Below are 20,490 nucleotides of genomic sequence, written 5' to 3'. Positions count from 1 at the left end.
TGATTTACCTCACATTATCTTTCAGTTTTAAAATATTTTTTTATTTGATTCAGTGTCAAGCAACAATCTGCCCGTTAACCCAATGACCCACAAGTCGAACTAACCAGTGACCCATTAATCTCATACTAATGCTAAGTCGAGTCTAACAACTATGGTATTTAAGGAAAAAATAAAAATAAGCTATAGTATTGTCACTTGCCATGTCATTATGTACCACGCAATAAGGGCCGATTTGGCAGGGTTTTAAAAAGTCAAAACATTAAAAAGCTATATTTTAATATATTGAGATAACTTACTGAAAATAGTCAAATACTACCTAATCGAAAGAGTTTTTAAATGAAGCTAACCAAAGACAGTTTTCTCATTAAACTCTTCTACAAAAAGCAGAAACCTGTCAAACAAGGCCTTAATATACCATCAATAAAGTATACCGTCGTACAATCTACAAAAATATACCCTTGAGATTATTCTGTTCTGAAAATGGCCATGGAAAGAATATAGTTCAATTGAGACCTTAGATATATCTTCAAGCAGTAGAATGCAGAATTATTTATGCTTTTACGACTTTGTGTTGCTTTATCTCTTGAACTACGCCATCTGCAAGTGAATCAGTATCTACATTCTTCCCAAAAAACTTGACAAATTGCATATTTGGGTCCATCAGATACCTGCAACATTTGCAAACCATATTTATAAGATAAATTGATAATTTTATTCCAATATGTGACGTGATTCTAGTTTGATAGTTCAATAATCTCAAAAACATGTGGACGTTTCAAACTTGTAAAGACTGCCATTTTTCACTCTAAGATTAACCTCACAAAAGGTCCAAAAATTTTGCACGAAAAATGTTGAAGGCACTCATTATATCAGGAAAAATAAAAAGGAGAAATGAATAGCTTTTATCAGAACTATAGTCTCCTCCAAAGAACTACCATTATGCCCATTTCTGTCTGACTATCCCATTAAGCACTTTGACATTGCACGTCCTTCCGGAAAACTCCAAAGCCGTTACGGGCAAAATAAATCACTGAAATTTTTTTCTCCAAATACCCACTGGATTACGAAAATTTCATCCCAGCCATTAATAATTGACCATTTCAATCACTATCAACCTATACAACCAAAAATCAATTCACCGGTGTGCAATTGACCACCCACAACCATTTATCTAGCCTTCTTCCCCTAATGTCTTGGTATAAACTAACGCACCCTGAGTACCCCATTCCAAATGTAAATTTTTCCCTCAATCTCACTGCTCTAACCACAAGATACAGACATACTCATGCAAAAGAAACAGTAGGTACTTGAAACACTGGTGCCTCGTCCAGCATTTTCCTCACTACACATGAAAAACTACTGATGAAGCTCAACCCAACCATGATCAATCCTATGACATTTTAGAACAAGGCACCTAATAATCTAATATGTTCAATGGACAATCACTCACTTCAAACTCTCATTGTTCCTTAAGATTGAAATGTTAAGAAATAACAGTCATGCTCTCCAATAACAACTAGAAATTAATCCAAATGATCAGTAGAAAATGCTAGGAATGCAGCATGCCAGCAAGGCAGATGACAGGGAGTTATAAATTATTATTGATATGCATGTCTTGGCATAATTTGAGTGGTGGAGAATAATACATACATGACTATTGAGTGATCAACAAGGTAGTCTGAACCTTCTTCTTCTGTCTTCATATAGTACACTCGATAAGCACGCGCAGCTTTTTTAATTTCTTCCGAGCTACCAGTTAACCCAATCAACTTTGGATGAAATTCTGCACAGTAAAATGTAATCGTTATTAAAATATAGACTTTCAGCTGGGATGATCATGTAAAGAATAAGTCAGAATCACATTCAAAGATTTACCTTTGACATACTCACGAACTTGTTCAACAGTATCTCTTTCCGGATCAACTGAAATGAAAACAGGCACCACTTCCATTCCAGATTTTTCTTCTATAAATGTAGAAGAAAAGAAACCAAGTATTTTTGGCTAAATTTCACCATACATAAATCAATGCAAGAATAAAATTACGGTAAACATTTTTAAATCAATCCTAGATTAAATGCTACCACGAAAAGATGAAAATCCACACTGTTCTCAGTCAACAAACAATACTTCAACCACTTCACTCACAATGCCACATGATCACAAAGATGGTATAACAAGAAACTTACTTATTTTATCAATTGCAGCAGCAAGCTTCTGTAGTTCGTCCGGGCATATATCAGGGCAGTGAGTGAAACCAAAATAAATCAAGTTCCAGTTCCCCATGAAGTTCTTATCAGTTACAGCTTTCCCATTATGGTCGATGAGGTTAAATGGACCCCCAATAGCTGCTTTCCCAACAGAGGGTCCTTGCCTCACAGCATTTGAAGCACTATTTATTCCTGCAAAACATAAGTTATGAAAGACAACTAAAATTCATTATGGAAGTCCATTAACAGTAAATGGAAATACAGTAAAAGGAATCCAAATGCAAAATTTGCAACAATTGTTTTGCAGAACGAATTTTCCCATTAGTTTATATTCAACATTACTTCACTGAGGTTCCATGTAATATTGCAGGTCTCATAACAATCTTACAAAATTCATTTTAACTTCATAGGAACTTGCTGATCTACAAAACTTCAGAGGCACTCTTATACCAAAAGAAAACACACATTTCTAACAGTTAGGTTATATCATGTTCTTTAGAAGGAAGACAGAACCAGATTGGTGCAGGAAACAGGGTTGCAACTAAAACAGATTAACAATTGGTTCTCGTTCATCAACCAACAAAAAAGGAATGGACCGTTGGTCTCCAATGACTGCCTGGTGGTCGTTGCCAACAACCCCATACCATTTAGACTGTCAAACAGTCTCCAATGATTAGCTAATAGCAACTGGCAACTGGCTGTTGATCAACAGCTACCTGATGGTCGTCAATGATAGCTGGTAACTCCATGGTAGTTATCATCTTATTGACAGCCAGCCGGGGGTAATGCCGTGGTGATTGAGTTTGGTGTTTATCTCTCATAGGAGTTGTTGTAAGTTATAAAAATGGTTACCAATTTAAAAAGGAAATACATTTCATTCCAAATTGACTTAGTTTTTTTTGCTGGAACAAACAACATTTTCCATTCACTAATTTCTTCTGGCACACCAAAGACTAGGAAATGCCAAAAAAAGGGCAAAGAAAGAGAAGTTCGAAGAAACAAACAAAACCTTAGTGGAACACTTAAAAGGTATAACAAGACAGCCTCGGAAATTTTACACTAATAGAGTGTGCAAAGTTATATCTCACATTGGATTTGATAGAATTATTATACAACAAAACTTACTTATCCAATTAAGTGAACAAAGCTAAATAAACAACGAAGTTAAAATTACGTTTAATGTATTATTCAATATGTTTAATTTTATGGGAAAAAATCTAGTATGGTTCATTATGTGTACCTAGGTCTCTGCATAAGGGCTTGTTTTGAGTCTTATGTCCTTTTCATTATCCATTCGAATGCAAAAATATTTTAGGTACACATCAAATGCGATTGCTATCTTCATATTTTGGTGGATTACATAAAAATAGCAAAAAAAAACAAACAAACAAACAAAACAAAACAAAACCAGAAGATCAAATGGAGAATTGCTTCACAGCTATATATTCCCTAAGTAGTGGTGGTAAATTATTCAGGCTTTAAAATAAAATAGAAAATATTTTTTATTATTCAAATGCAATGTAAATTATTAATAAAATTTGAGCAGCTAATTATAGTGCAAGAAAAATAAGAATCAACTACATAGCATTGAATGAAAATTGTTTATCATTGGTTTGTACTTATGTTTTATAACTCCGAAAGTAATAAAAGTTAGTTTAAAATCAAATGTGGATGAATGTGTTGGATTTTTTACTCCACTAATCAACTCTTAATTCCAATCATCAACATGTGATAATTAACTCAATTCATGTAATTGTGACAATCTATAATTTCACTTTTATTTATTATTCTTTTTTAAGATATAATAAATTTATGATCACCACGAGACTATCATATTCCTAGTTCAAATTCATATGAAAAACATGTATTGAAATTTAAAATTATCACACATGATCGCACATGTCAAAAATAATATTCCTAATATTTATTTCATGTATGTTCTATAAACAATGATCTACCTACCATGAATTTTTCAACACTGTAAATAAGCAACTTATTGCCCTAAGGTATAAAAACATTAAAACAATGTAATTGTGCATGTTGATGGAATCACAATGTAAGAATTAAGTTTCAAATTAAAAACGAAAAATCAAAGAGTTTTGTCATCCATCCAATACAAAGAAGTTTAGTCTAGCATATTAATATAAGAATTACAAAGAAAATAAAAGAAAACTATCACCCGAATCATTAAACTATGAAGAAAATATAGAATTTTTTAATTAAAACCTTCAAATCCGGATCTAATGATAAATTCTTAGTACTTCTAAGTAAATTCTCTCTATCTTCTCTCAAAATTGGGCTTTTCTTGTTTTGGACGTGCTCTCTTATTTATAGAATGCCAAAAAGATTGTTTACCAAAAAAAAAAAAGAAATGAATGAATTTTTATTTTTATTTATTTATTTATTTTGGTTTTATGTTGGGGCTAGCCTTACTGTAAGCACCCCATTGTGTTTGAAGAGTGTGCCTCGCCTACAAGTGTGAGAGCGCATCTGGGTTGCCACTTGGCCCTTAAACTTTCTCTAAGGGCTTCATTTCGTCCTTACTCACTTCCTTTTGCTTTTTTCACATTTTTTTTTCCCATTGAATTCTCGCAATCTCGAATCTTCATTCCTCATTTAGCCCAACTTTTGATTATTTGCATTTTAGTCCCAAAACTGTAGATATGATTTGCTTCAACCTCTTTTTCTGGCCGTTTTCTTCAACTCCACAATAATCGAAGTTTACAAAGAATTAAGCCATATTTCAAATAACTAACCAACAATTATTCTTGTTTAACGGCCCAAATAAATCTATAAAATACACCTATCACTTGCATTTTAGCTTTAGGCTTGAAACTTAAAAGATGATTAAAAATAACCAAGTTAAAATAGAATAGTACCCTCAATTAACTGACTGTATCTCCTTATGATTACTTTATAATCGTGATATAAAAAGTAAATAATCATCTTACCAAAAAAATTAATACGGTCACATCTAGACACAAAATTTCGTATATTTTACGTCCTCTAAATTGTGAGTCATAAACATATGGCAGGAGTGGTGTTTCCCACTCCACCAATCAATTTGGATCAAACATTTAAATTAGGGAAAGTTACAGCAGCGATCTCTAACCTTTTCGTTTTTTGCAGACTTTATCTTAACCTTCATTTCGTGCCAGCATAGGTTCCTAACATTTCATAAATATACACCTGAGATCCATTTGTATGGAAACCATCTAAAATACTGTCAGTTGATCGAAAAAATTCCTTATACTATCTGTTACAACGACGGTTTTATTAGATGTTAATATCTTTTTGGACGATATTTTGAACGATTTTATTGGATGTTGATTCTTTAATTTTTTCGATCAACTGATTGTATTTTGGATAGTTTCCGTCCAGATGGACATCAAGTGTATATCTATAAAAGGTTAGGAACCTCCACTGATACAAAATGAAGAGTAGGATAAAATCTACAAAAAAATGAAAAGATGAAGGACCACTGCTGAAATTTTCCCTTTAAATTATCATTTCAATAATTAACGTTTTAAAGACTATTTGACCATATAATTAAAAATGTTAATTGTCCCATAAGAGGCAGACCTGAAAAGGACACTTAAATTTGCTATATCTTCCCTAATCACAGTCCCCATCATCCTTTTTAACTTTTATAATTGTTTATTAAAAGTTTGTCATAAAATCTTTACAAAAAGAAGTGTCCAAATCTGGTCCAAAATTTATCCACTTAAGCTCTAATCAATGTAAATTAAATATTAACATCTTATAGGCTTTTTGTCTTTAATACTGATAGTTCTCAATTTTTTAACTAATGTCCAAAATTGAAAAGCCAAATGGACAGTAGGATTTAACCTTAAACACACAAAACACGTTGGTAGGTTCAACACGCTTAATTTTGAAAGTTCAGGGACTAAATTACAAAAGTCAAAAAGTTGATCTGAGGACCATAAAAAATGATTGAAGATCATAAGGATCAATTCGACGTGAATAGAAGATAAATGATGAAAATTGCACAAAGAAATGACTCAAGCTAAACAATGGATCAAAATTAGGAAACAAAGTGAAAAATAGGAAAAGAAATTACCCCATGTGTATGCATGGGCTAAATCTAATGCATGCAGGGGCGGACCTGGGGGGTTTTACAAGGTCAAGTGACCCTCTAGATTTTGAAAAGGAAAAAAAATTGTTTAGCTTTTTTTTTTAATTTTTTTATTAGCAAATATCTATAATTTTTATTTCCGACTCCCTACCCCAAGTTGTCTGGGTCCGTCCCTAGGCACTACACTTACAAATTGATAAAAGGCCTCTGGTGGAATTTACTCTAATAAAACCATCCCTTTACTCAAAAAAAGGTTGAACCCCAACCTTAGGGGCCTCCACCGACCCTGCTCTGGGCCATCGTGGAGGAGGTAAATCGCAGGATGTGCCTCCCAGGAGCCAGAGTGGAGAGCACATGGATAGGCCAAGGCTGTTAACCCATATGGTAACTCCCGCTTGCAACAAAGCCAATTCCACCTTGCGGGGAATCGAACTCTGCACACTGCCGCGCTGAGCCCTATCCGCCCTTCCCTTTGCCACTGGGAGATATGCCCTGGGGGCAAAACCATCCCTTTACTCGCTACAAAGTCAGGATGACAAAAGCATCTATTTGGATGGAATGCGGGTCCCGTTTCAGCTTAATCAGGACGCTGCTTGCTGCATCTTTGCTGACATATGAACACCCCAGTTAATAGTATCATATGAAGTATTGTCCAATTTAAGTTATCGAACATGTCTGTTATTTTTGAACTTATTTTTAAGAAGCCAATATGCTCAGGACAACCTGATTCTGTTCAAAATCAAATGTAAAAACCTGGGAGAATTTTCAGATTCCTCATTAATGCACATCCTGATAAATTCGCAACAGATTTCTGGATTTAAATTCCTTAGATTGTTGACAGTAGTATCCATGGAGGGTAAGACCCAACTTCCATGGTGGAGCTAGGAATTGAATTCCCTTCATTGGGCATAAGAATTTTATTCAAGATACAATTGACTATTTTAAATAAACAATTATTTACAACGATGTAATCCGACTTTCTAAATCATTCAACTCTCAATCTGTATATTGACATACCTCAAGCAAAATCTGATTTTAATCCCCACCAAATAGTGTAAAGCATTCTTTTATCTAGGTGCAACATAATCTAAGGAAAAAAAAAAAAGGCTAAAATCAATTTTTTTTTTTTTTTTTTTTTTTGTGTTCAAATATTATGCACTAAATAACATTAAACTCTATAATTTATTCGTCCAAGCATGAAGTTATCTAAAATGTGCACTGTTATACCATCCGTAGAAAATATATCCTCAAGATTATTCTATATTGAAAATGCCATGTGAAGAATATCGTTCTGCAGTTGAGAACTCGGATATCTCTTCAAGGAGGAGAATGAGAATTATGCTTTTTCCATTTTGTGTTGCTTAATTTATCTCTTAAATTACGCCATCTGCAAGTGAATCAGCATCAAAACTTGACAATTTGCATATTTGGGTTGATGATTTGGAAATCTCATTTAGGCCAAGTCCATCACGCCAAGCACCTTCAACTAGTCTAAAGCACTTCAGTATGGTGGCAGCATTTGGTTTTAACTTTACGTTCGCCACAAGAAAAATAGCCTTTTGCAATTGGCAGAATATGTGGTCGTAGGTCTTTTGTAATGTGCACCTGTATGTTACGACTTTCAATGTTGTCTTACAGTAGATAAATATGACAAACAACATTCATTTGCACATTGCCATTAACGTTTTAACAACGCGCATTTGCACGTTGTCATTAATGTTTTAACAACTTGCATTTGAACATTGCTATTAATATTTTGGCAAGGAGCATTTGCACATCGACATTAATTTTTTAGCAACACACCGTTAATGTTTTAGCTATCAAATAGAAGTAACCTATTGCAGCAGCATTCGCAAAAGGAGATAAAAATCAATCTCAAGACCAGGATCAGAAGCATTCAAACATGTTTATCGAAACAAGAGAGATGAACACCATATGAATTACCATAGCAAGCGTTTCCACTTCTAAATTTTCCACAAGAAAACAAAATCTCCTGCACAGAAGGAAAATATAACGAGTGTGCAATGCATGAACTCAATTTAGCGACTTCTGTGCAACAAGTGGTATCGAGGTTGAGATTCTTGCTTCAAAATCACCATTTTCCGCCGGTTCCTTGTTTGTGAAATTTGACCGTAAATATTGAACAATAAATAGGCCAATAATGCAGGTTGACAATAAATTTACAAGTGAAGAAATTGAAATTAACTTGAATATTGTAATAACACAGTCTCGCCAAATTTAGTAAACAGCCTCAAACTAAACATGCTACCCAATATATGTACAATATATTTGAAGGGAAATAATTATGATTATTATTTGCATAAATACCCACAGTAAAAGTGATATTATCGTGTTAAAAGACAAAATTTATATTTTAATGAACTTGTTCTATATGTAGCAGTTTAAGCTTTACTAGTCTTTTGTGGTAGAGATCTAAGTTCAAGTACTACCATGACTCAAGTATGAAAATTATGCGTATAGTGGCGGTGCTATAAGTACATAATATGTATACATAATGGTTCTTATACACGATGGGTTAGATATGATTATGTCAGAATTTCTTCAACCAAAATAAATAAATAAATAATATTCCACTTTCTTTTAATACCTTATCTATATGTGAATCATTATCTAACTGCTTATGTACAAGTAGCATTGCTCATAGTTTTAGACATGAGCAGAAGGAGGGGGCTTTGGGTCCCGGACCCCACAAGTTTTCTGCATTAATATTTAAAAAGAAAAAAAGAAAAGAAAAAGATGCTAGGGATCACTCTAATGCCTCAAAATGTCATATATATTCATATCTAGTTATATGAGTAGACGAGTCTAATCAACGATATAATAAATTTTAATTAATTTGACATCTAAAAACAACAACGAAATCGTATTATTAAATTCGGTTCTATTTATGCTGACTTGTTATGATGAAATCAATTTTAATTAATTTGACATCTAAAAACGATAACGAAATCATATTATTAAATTCGGTTCTATTTATGTTTACTTGTTATAATGAAATTCATCGTTGAATTTGTTTTAATTCTAAGATGTGTTGCAAAATTCGTCATGATCATGAACCTACTCCGACAAATGAAGAAGGTAACTCGAAACAAAACGAAAAATACAACATCAAAATGTGAATTAAAACAAAAACAATTGGATATTTAAACACATTTCTAGCAATTGTTTTGACTTCTTGTGTTAAACTCTGCGTTTATACGTTTTACAATTCGAAAGATGCGTTACAAAATTGGTAGACCATTAATAATTCAATACAAAATCAAGAACAAACCCCTAAAAACTGAAGAACATAACCTGAAAATAAACCAAAGGTGAACGAAATTTATAAGAAAAATAGTTAAATTATTAAATCTAGTTTTATTAGCCACCTCAGAGTGGATTAGTGTAACACAGCGTGGGAAATTTAGCCACGGTTTGTGTACAATTATTTCAAAATAAAAAATAAAAAATAATTCTCAAACTCATTTTCAAACACACATTCTCGCTATGTAAACTCAAATTTTTTCCTATTTAACTACACATTTTTCAAAAATTCACTATTTTAAAACTCATTTCCCTACTTTAAATTTTTAATTATAAGAATACAACCAAAATTTTATTTGAAATAACAAAAAACATAGTACTCATCCTTTGCCATCCTATCCTCATCCAACACCCATTAGCTCCAACAGAAACTAAGTGCTAGTTTGGAAAAACACTAAAATGGGATTATAACAAAAATGAATAATAGGAGTAATAATTATGAATGTATGATTAAAATTAATATTTAACTTCAAAATATAAGTAGATAAAATGATTAAAATTAATATTGGAATTCAAATTATAAATAAATAATAATTTTATCTAAACATAACGTAAATTAATAATCAATACTCTGCATGACAAGAAAGAAGAATTGTAATCCTACTTATTTATCAAAACACTTTTTAATTATGAGTTAATTACAAGTTTTAATTTTCGAATGATTTACCTCACATTATCTTTCAATTTTAAAATATTTTTTATTTGATTCAGTGTGTATCAACAATCTGCCCGTTAACCCAATGACCCACAAGTCGAGTCTAACAACTATGGTATTTAAGGAAAAAATAAAAAGAAGCTATAGTATTGTCACTTGCCATGTCATCATGTACCACGCAATAAGGGCCAATTTGGCAGGGTTTTAATAAGTCAAAACATTAAAAAGCTATATTTTAATATATTGAGATAACTTACTGAAAGTAGTCAAATACTACCTAATCGAAAGAGTTTTTAAATGAAGCTAACCAAAGACAGTTTTCTCATTAAACTCTTCTACAAAAAGCAGAAACTTGCCAAACAAGGCCTTAATATACCATCAATAAAGTATACCATCGTAAAATCTTCAAAAATATACCCTTGAGATTATTCTGTTCTGAAAATGGCCATGGAAAGAATATAGTTCAATTGAGACCTTAGATATATCTTCAAGCAGTAGAATGCAGAATTATTTATGCTTTTACGACTTTGTGTTGCTTTATCTCTTGAACTACGCCATCTGCAAGTGAATCAGTATCTACATTCTTCCCAAAAAACTTGACAAATTGCATATTTGGGTCCATCAGATACCTGCAACATTTCCAAACCATATTCACAAGATAAATTGATAATTTTATTCCAATATGTGACGTGATTCTAGTTTTGGACAGTTCAATAATCTCAAAAAACTTGTAGATAGTTCAAACTTGTAAAGACTGCCGTTTTTCACTCTAAGATTAACCTCACAAAAGGTCCAAAAATTTTGCACGTCCTTCCAGAAAACTCCAAAGCCGTTGTGGGCAAAATAATTCACTGAAATTTTTTTCTCCAAATACCCAACGGACTTATGAAAATTTCATCCCAGCCATTAACAGTTGACCATTTCAATCACTGCCAACCTATACAACCAAAAATCAATTCACAGGTGTGCATTTGACCACCCACAACCACTTGTCTAGCCTGGTTCACCTAATGTCTTGGAACCCTGGTGCCTTGTCCAGCATTTTCCTCACTACACATGAAAAACTACTGATGAAGCTCAATCCAACCATGATCAACCCTATGACATTTTAGAACAAGGCACCTAATAATCTAATATGTTCAATGGACAATCACTCACTTCAAACTCTAATTGTTCCTTAAGATTGAAAAGTTAAGAAATAACAGAGTCATGCTCTCCAATAACAATTAGAAATTAATCCAAATGATCACTAGAAAATGCTAGGAATGCAGCATGCCAGCAAGGCAGATGACAGGGAGAGTTATAAATTATTATTGATATGCATGTCTCGGCATAATTTGAGAGGTGGAGAATAATACATACATGACTATTGAGTGATCAACAAGGTAGTCTGAACCTTCTTCTTCTGTCTTCATATAGTACACTCGATAAGCACGCGCAGCTCTTTTAATTTCTTCCGAGCTACCAGTTAACCCAATCAACTTTGGATGAAATTCTGCACAGTGAAGCGTAATCGTTATTAAAATATAGACTTTCAGCTGGGATGATCATGTAAAGAACAAGTCAGAATCACATTCAAAGATTTACCTTTGACATACTCACGAACTTGTTCAACGGTATCTCTTTCTGGATCAACTGAAATGAAAACAGGCACCACTTCCATTCCAGATTTTTCTTCTATAAATGTAGAAGAAAAGAAACCAAGTATTTTTGGCTAAATTTCACCATACATAAATCAATGCAAGAATAAAATTACAGTAAACATTTTTAAATCAATCCTAGATTAAATGCTAGGATGAAAAGATGAAAACCCACACTGTTCTGAGTTAACAATACTTCAACCACTTCACTCACAATGCCACATGATCACAAAGATGGTATAACAAGAAACTTACTTATTTTATCAATTGCAGTAGCAAGCTTCTGTAGTTCATCCGGGCATATATCAGGGCAGTGAGTGAAACCAAAATAAATCAAGTTCCATTTCCCCACGAAGTTCTTATCAGTTACAGCTTTCCCATTATGGTCGATGAGGTTAAATGGACCCCCAATAGCTGCTTTCCCAACAGAGGGTCCTTGCCTCACAGCATTTGAAGCACTATTTATTCCTGCAAAACATAAGTTATGAAAGACAACTAAAATTCATTATGGAAGTCCATTGACAATAAATGGAAATACAGTAAAAGGAATCCAAATGCAAAATTTCCAACAATTATTTTGCAGAAGGAATTTTCCCATTAATTTATATCCAACATTACTTCACTGAGGTTCCATGTAATATTGCAGGTCTCATAACAATCTTACAAAATTCATTTTAACTTCATAGGAACTTGCTGATCTACAAAACTTCAGAGGCACTCTTATGCCAAAAGAAAACAAACATTTCTAACAGTTAGGTTATATCATGTTCTTTAGGACGAAGACAAAACCAGATTGGAGCAGGAAACAGGGTAGCAACTAAAACAGATTAACAATTGGTTTCCGTTCATCAACCAACAAAAAAGGAATGGACCATTGGTCTCCAATGACTGCCTGGTGGTCGTTGCCCAACAACCCTATACCATTTAGACTGTCAAACAGTCTCCAATGATTAGCTAACAGAAACTGGCGACTGTCTGGTGATCAACAGCTACCTGATGGTCGTCAATGATATCTGGTAAATCCATGGTAGTTATCATCTTATTGACAGCCAGCCAGGGGTAGTGCAGTGGTGATTGAGTTTGGTGTTTCTCTCTCGTAGAAGTTGTTGTAAGTTATAAAAATGGTTACCAACTTAAAAAGGAAATACATTTCATTCCAAATTGACTTAGTTTTTTTGCTGGAACAAACAACATTTTCCATTGACTAATTTCTTCTGGCACACTAAAGACTAGGAAATGCCAAAAAAAGGGCAAAGAAAGAGAAGTTCTAAGAAACAAACAAAACCTTAGTGGAACACTTAAAAGGTATAACAAGACAGCGTCAGAAATTTTAGACTACATGGTGATCAACAGCTACCTTATGGTCGTCAATGATATCTGGTAAATCCATGGTAGTTATCATCTTATTGACAGCCAGCCAGGGGTAGTGCAGTGGTGATTGAGTTTGGTGTTTCTCTCTCGTAGAAGTTGTTGCAAGTTATAAAAATGGTTACCAATTTAAAAAGGAAATACATTTCATTCCAAATTGACTTAGTTTTTTTTGTTGGAACAAACAACATTTTCCATTGACTGATTTCTTTTGGCACACCAAAGACTATGAAATGCCAAAAAAAGGGCAAAGAAAGAGAAGTTCGAAGAAACAAACAAAATCTTAGTGGAACACTTAAAAGGTATAACAAGACAGCCTCAGAAATTTTAGACACGGACATCTGATTTGTGTAATTCTTTGCATACAGCACGCCTATAGAATGAGATACAACCCATATTAATTTTTAGTTAAAACAGCGAGATTTACCCCCCCCCCCCCCCCAAAAAAAAAAAATAAATTTCTCCTCCTCCAACAAATTAAAGTGCAGAATTTGTTGTGGCAGCGTTGAACCATAACGGTGTAAATTTAGGCAAAGGATTTAATTACACTTTCAATCAAAATTAAAATAGCATGTTGTGATTGCTAAGGACTAGTTACTACTAGATTTTTCAATACTTGCAGAAAAAAAAAAAAAAAAAAAAGATTCACATGGTAGAGCTCAAACATATTGGAGATAAGGCTTAGCTAGTTGTTGATGACGATCGAATGAATAACTGCAGTCAAAACAACTAAATAGCTACAGCTACCATTTTCTTAAAATTAATAATAATAACAATAAATAAATAATTATCTCCTTCTTAACTGAATTTTGCAAGGTCAAACAACGTTGTAAGAAAACTGTATGAAACTAATCCTACAATAAAATTACACGAGTACAACCAGGATTATTTTTGAATAACAATAAGACCCCACTGTCTCTTTGGCTCTCGGACCCTCATCCAAACTCCAATAACTCCAATAAAAACCAGTTACCATTTCACTAAACCAGACCATAACTTGAAAGAAAATAAGCAAAATCATCAAAACAGATATCAAAATCAAGAAATAACCAGAAGCCTCCAGGAATGTTCAAACTATAGGTATATACACCACAACTCACCATAGTAATCTAACCTTCAATGTGCCGCTCCTTTTCCCTGTCATAGTAGTAAACCAATCCCGCTCCCGTGCAAAGAAGCAAAAAGAAGCTCATCCACGAAACAGGCTGTTTCAGTGGAAGTTCAATCAACCATCAATTAACCAATGTAACGAAAATCAGAACTCGTTAAATCCAAAAAAATTAAAAATTTAAAAAATCGACTAAAAATTAACAATAACCAAAATGGGGGAAAAGACTTACCCCACCACGAACAGGCTTCCCTTGCGATCCACCAGAACTCTTGCCATCATTACTGTTTCCAGAATTACCATCCGACGATCCACTAGTCGATTTTCCAGCTCCAGGCGCATCTGAATTTGATGGATTAATAGTGTTACCAGTAGCAGTCGTGCACAAAAATTTAAAATTGAGTGCAGCAAAAGCTGGGTACTTTCCGTATCGATCATCTCTGAAAAAATTCGATGGGAAAGTGCAGGAATTTTCGGGAAGGCTGTGAAATGAGGGTTTACTGAAACGCCATTGGGAAGTAAGGAAGCCATAGAAACTGCGAAGACGTAAACTTCGAGAAATTGATGAAGCCATTGCTACTGTTAGTGGAATTCTTCGCTTGAGGTTTTGGAATTACACGTTCCAAAAGGCAAAACCCTTTCGCGAGGGTATATACTGTGGGCTGCAGTCTGTTTGGGGATTATTCTTTAGGAATTTACACAAATAACTCCTTAAGCCTTGTTTGTTATCCTTTAACAAATTAAATTATTTGTTACAGTAAATCCACACATTTATACAATAATATATTCAACACGCAAACAAATAAATTTTTTTTTTAATTTCAACGACACATTTTTTAAAAAATACTATTCAAAACTCCATATTTTCTCTCATAATGAAAGACAAACAAACTCAAAGAGTCAAATAGCAATTGTATCAATATTGTTTAGACTCTAGTAAGATTCAAAAAGTAAACTTAAATTTATAGATCATCAAAGTTGCTCTAGATGAATGTACAAAACTTACATAAATTGCAACCAAAATTGGTGCCAAAAGAATGTCAATTGGATGACTAGCTAACCAAATGAAAACCAGCTGGACAAACTAACTAACAGATGTGAACCTAAGCTAATATGTACAATGCTCATTTATACAATGCATACAATTCTAATACTCCCCCTTAAGATGTACTGTAAATATTCTTTACATACATCTTGGATAACAAAGAAAGAAGAATGAATGCATGAAGGGGTTTAATGAAAGCATTAGCGAGTTGATGATGGGAACAAATTGGCACCAGTTTAACAAAACCAAATGTAATTTTGTCCCGAATGAAGTGGCAATCGATTTCGAAGCATTTTGTTGTTCATAAAATGTGGGATTGGTGGCAATTTGAATTGCATCTTGTTTATCATAAAAAAGAATAGATGGAGAAGTTGCACATTTCTGAAAGTCCTTCAACAATCGGTTGATCCAAATGACTTCACTAACAACGGCAGCAAGGGCCCTATATTCTGCTTTAGCTGAGGAACGAGTTATGATGGACTCTGTTTAGCTTTCCATGATAACAACGATTTACCAAGAAAGACGCAAAAGCCAGCAGTGGATTTCTTTTTCTCCCAATCAAACGGCGATAACAAGATGCATCTAGTAACAAATATCCATCATGAATGCTTAAAGAAGCCTTTAGATCCATACGGATATTGGTTGGTTTGCAATCTAGATAACCTTAATCTTCAAGCAATTGTAGAGTATAATGTCTCTATCAAATGACAATTCCAGAATGAAAACGCGCAATTTCGATGCCCAAGAAGTTTTTCAAGTTTCTTAAATCTTTGAGCTTGAATTGAGAGTGTAAAGACGTCTTTAATAAATTAATTGGCCTAGCGATGACATTGTCATTAACATATACAAGTAATGCCACGAAGTCATTCCCAGAGCCTTAAGTGAACAGAGATTAATCAGCCTTCGATTGATTGAAACCACATTGATAAGTGCATGGGTGAACTTCGAATTCCGTTGCCTTGAAACCTATTTTAGGCCTTATATGGTTTTACGCAATTTGCAAACCAGTTTTTCTCCCTACTTGGTAGTGCTGGGAACGTCATAACTGAATGGAAGATCCATGTAAACCTCTTCAAATAAGTCATTGTTCAAGAAGGTGTTGTTAACGTCAAGTTGGATCAAATGCCACTTACGACAAGCTGCAAGAGCCTATAGCAGTTTGATAATAACAATCTTCGCCATTGGGGATAAAGTGTCGAAATAGTCTAGGCCCTCCTGTTGTGTATAGCCATTAGCTACAAGACATGCTTTGTGTCATTCAATTGATCCATCTAACTTGTATTTGATCTTGAAGATCCATATGCATCCAACAGAATGTTTACGAACTGGTAAAGAAACCACTGACCAAGTATGGTGAGTTCCATAGTCTCTAACTCAACTTTCATGACTTCACGCCATTATGGATATTTGACTGCTTGATGGAAGAATTATGGCTCAAACTGAGAGGAAACATTCAAGATAAACTTTCTGTGATTTGGAGATAAATCGTTATAGGTTATATAATGTCCAAAATGATAGGTAAGTGAACAGGGAGAATAGGCTTTTGGGAAAATAGATTGCAATGATAATCTCTAAGATCTTTAGGACGTTTGGAGGCTCTTTTGGAATGGCGTATAGGAATTGAATGAGTAGGCTCAGGTGTGTTTATGATGTCAGTATGTAGATTATTGCTTTGATCAAGATCATTGTGATCTGGTACCACATCAATAGATGGTGATACAACGGATAAAGACTCTTCTTGAGCTAAAATATGAGTTTCAATAGATGGAATAGGAGATGAACTATATTGATTTGATGAGGAAGGTGAATCTTGATGAAGATATGGAGAACGAAACAATAAGACTAAGTCAAGAAATCGGTCCAACAATTGATCAGCTGCCATAACCGTATGGAAAAGAAAAACATCTTCATGGAACACAACCTCCCATAATAAGAAAACTTGTTTTGAATTCACATGATAAAGTTTATAACCTTTGACTCTAGAACGATACCTTAGAAACACACATAGTCGAGCTCATGGTTGGATTTGATTCTATGTGCAATTAAAGTTGATGCATATACCAAGCATCGAAAGACTCTAAGCATAGAGTAATTAGCAAATCATCCATGTAGTATCTCATATGGTGTTTGACGCTTCAATATAGGGGATAGAGTTCTATTGATCAAGAAGGTGGCTGCCAAAGCACATTAGGACCAAAATTTGATGGAAACTCGTGACTGGAAATAGAGTAACCTAGCAACATTTAGTAAATGCTGATGTTTGCGTTCAACCACAGAGTTTTGTTATGGTATTTCTACACAACTGAATTGGTGCATAACCCCTCTTTCAGCAAAATACTCAGTGAACGCTAATTCATTAGCATTATTAGACCTGAACATCTTTCTTTTGGCATTGAACCAGGTGTTAGTGATATTGAAAAATCTGGGAATGACACTGTTTGCATCAGATTTTTGCCTTAATAGATAAAGCTATGTAAATCTGTACAATCATTCACCAAGGTGAAGACGTAATTATATCTAGGGTATGAAGAGACATGATAGGGCTCCCAAATATCACAGTGTATAAGATCTGAGGGAATATATATGGCTAAATTCATTCCCCTCGTCTGACAAATATAGGAGGACTCTGATCAAACTCCCGGCCTAAAATACCTTTCCAAAATCATAGTTACTGTTATAGCATATACTCGTATGCCATCTCCTACTGCTTAGGATCTTTGTATTAAATACTTGCAAAGCAGAATTCATTCCACTCCAAAAGAGCCCCGGCTATTCACGAAACGTGAAAAGCAGATGGTTAAAAAAGATTATTTGACAATCTATTATTTGATTCAAATGACAACCTCCTCTGTTTAGCAAGAGGACAAATATATTAAGGCATGTGTTTATTTGATTTTGTAACATCACACAACAATTGATCCTTCAAGCTGTCTAATCTTTTAAATGAAAGATGCCCAAGTCTATTATGCCATACACGTACAGACACATTGTTAACAAGTGCATTAGAAATGGAATTCAAAACTTTGATATCAAGGACATACAGGTCCTATACTCGATCATCCCTGCTAGTCATCTTCTTAGGTTTGACATCTTGAATTATGAAGTCATCATGAAAGAAACTTAATGTGAGTCATGATCCAACATTCAAGGCACTAACTAACAACAGGTTGAACTTGAATTGTGGCACAAATAAGGCATTACACAACACAAGTGTTGGACTTGAACTAACATCACCACATAATCTGACTCTAATTTGTGTGTGATTGGATAAAGTCACATTAGAACCATCAATGATCCCCATGTTTATAAATGAATCAGCAATAGAACATACATGTTTGGTGGCAACTAAGTCCACTATCCAAATATCATTGGAAGAAAATACAAGATTAACATAAAGTAGTATTTACTTGTAGCATATGATACGATATTGTTACCCTGATAATCATTGGCTGATGAACTTGATGCTGGGTGATTGGACAAAATTAACATCAACTGTTGATACTGAGTAGGATTTAAATTCTGATCAAAACTCCCAATAACAAGTTGTTGCATATTTGGCTATGTGTCTTCATAATGTGGAGTGAATGAAGTAGAAAGTTGATTGACAGAATTTGGACCAGAAGAATTTTGGAAATTATCTCTCAATCTTGATTTATAACTTGATGGATATTCATGGATCTTATAACATTTCAATGGAATGTCTATGGACGTTACAATGTGTGCAATAGGGCCTTTCATTCTTCCTAATATTTTCAAGCTTTGAATTATTGATGTAAGATCCAGAACCAGTTGTTGCTTTGACATTGTCAGATTTAACAGCAAATATAGCAGAGCTCAATTCAAATCATTTCCATTAGATAGTTGCGTGCTAATCTTTCTCTGGTTTTCTTAGAAATCAAAGCAATCACTTTATTGGTTGGGGGTAGAGGATCCATAAGCAACAGCTGTCCTCTGATTGGGAGAAGGAATCATGTAGTCTAATGAGAAATGACATTACATATTTCATTTGATAATGCTTGTTCAACTCTTTCACTCCCTCGCAAGTACATTTTCCACAACAAGGGGTGGGACGATAATTTTTCAATTCCTTCCATATCGTTTTTGAGTTTAGTGAAATATATACTAACGGTGTTTTGATCTTGAGCCAGATTCATCAAATCTCTTCTCAATTTAAAAATGAATGGCCTATTCTTTTGTTGAAACCTATCTTTGAGGTTATCCCAGACTTTATATACGGAAGTACCATAGATTATACTAGCAGAAATATCCTTTGAAACATAACTGAAGATCAATGAGATAATCATATTATTGTTTCAAATCCATGAATTAATCAATTCAGTATTCGTACATTCTGGTTTGGTTATACTTTCATCACGAATCCAAGTTTATTCTTCACCGATAATGCAATCAACATTGCAATGCTCCAAGAGGTGTAGTTTTCTCCCGTGGGCTGTTGTGTTACAAGTACCAACCCTGAACTGTTGGAATGGTGAAGGAAATAGGAGCTTGAAGGATCATTAATGGCAGATTTACTCATGGTCGATCGCACACCAAAATTATCTTCAGATTCAATCGAATCCATAACAGCAGAATCAATAGAATAGATGATGAAGAAGAGCACAAAATGAAATTTGCTTTGATACTATGTTAGATTGAGAAATGAAATGTGATCTTGAGTTTATTGGTCATCAAAGTTGCTCCAAGTGAATGTACAAAAGTTACATATATAGCAACCAAAACTAGTACCAAAAGAATGCGAGCTGGATAACTAACCAAATGAACGCCAGCTGAACTAACTAACAAACAGACGTGAACCTAAGCTGATACGTACAATGCTCTTATATACAGTGTATTCTAATAACTTTTGCTTTGGGATGGCAACCGAATGGCTTGAGTGGGACGAGACGGGACAGGATGAGAATGAGGAATTGTACCATCCTTATTACTTTTAATTATGTTTTCTGAAAATACACGTTTCGGAAAGTTTATAAACAGTTACGTTTCGGAAAGTTTATAAACAATTATGTTTTGAAAGTTTATAAACGA

At 34.0% G+C, this 20,490-nt stretch overlaps 2 protein-coding genes across 2 annotated transcripts; both read right to left on the bottom strand.

Annotated features, from left to right (window-relative positions):
* Positions 1-310: 310 nt before the first annotated feature.
* LOC111400094 (protein SCO1 homolog 1, mitochondrial-like) lies at positions 311-3,029 on the bottom strand. The gene is made up of 7 exons (XM_023027543.1): positions 2,925-3,029; positions 2,805-2,860; positions 2,597-2,651; positions 2,188-2,434; positions 1,876-1,965; positions 1,651-1,783; positions 311-668 (listed from the first exon to the last, which is right to left on the bottom strand). Exons 1-7 carry the CDS (start codon positions 3,027-3,029, stop codon positions 551-553), a joined length of 804 nt encoding a protein of 267 aa, XP_022883311.1. The 3' UTR covers positions 311-550.
* Positions 3,030-10,503: 7,474 nt separating this feature from the next.
* Positions 10,504-15,084, bottom strand: LOC111399346 (protein SCO1 homolog 1, mitochondrial-like). Its single transcript, XM_023026602.1, has 6 exons — positions 14,632-15,084; positions 14,406-14,496; positions 12,179-12,391; positions 11,871-11,960; positions 11,646-11,778; positions 10,504-10,912 (listed from the first exon to the last, which is right to left on the bottom strand). Exons 1-6 carry the CDS (start codon positions 14,971-14,973, stop codon positions 10,795-10,797), a joined length of 987 nt encoding a protein of 328 aa, XP_022882370.1. The 5' UTR covers positions 14,974-15,084; the 3' UTR covers positions 10,504-10,794.
* Positions 15,085-20,490: the final 5,406 nt, after the last annotated feature.

This window comes from Olea europaea, chromosome 9 (genome assembly GCF_002742605.1).
Source record: "Olea europaea var. sylvestris chromosome 9, O_europaea_v1, whole genome shotgun sequence".
NCBI lineage: Eukaryota > Viridiplantae > Streptophyta > Magnoliopsida > Lamiales > Oleaceae > Olea > Olea europaea.
Note: the sequence above shows the minus strand (reverse complement) of the source record. Positions and strands in the feature narration are given on the sequence as shown.

Excerpts from the sequence above, each read along its gene's own strand:
- LOC111400094 (XM_023027543.1), bottom strand. The coding sequence starts at position 3,029 with ATGAGAGATAAACACCAAACTCAATCACCACGGCATTACCCCCGGCTG. Across the intron at positions 1,966-2,187 it reads TGCTGCAATTGATAAAATAA|AAGAAAAATCTGGAATGGAA; the intron begins GTAAGTTTCTTG and ends CTACATTTATAG. Across the intron at positions 669-1,650 it reads GTTGATCACTCAATAGTCAT|GTATCTGATGGACCCAAATA; the intron begins GTATGTATTATT and ends CAAATGTTGCAG.
- LOC111399346 (XM_023026602.1), bottom strand. The coding sequence starts at position 14,973 with ATGGCTTCATCAATTTCTCGAAGTTTACGTCTTCGCAGTTTCTATGGC. Across the intron at positions 11,779-11,870 it reads AGTTCGTGAGTATGTCAAAG|AATTTCATCCAAAGTTGATT; the intron begins GTAAATCTTTGA and ends TTCACTGTGCAG. Across the intron at positions 10,913-11,645 it reads GTTGATCACTCAATAGTCAT|GTATCTGATGGACCCAAATA; the intron begins GTATGTATTATT and ends GAAATGTTGCAG.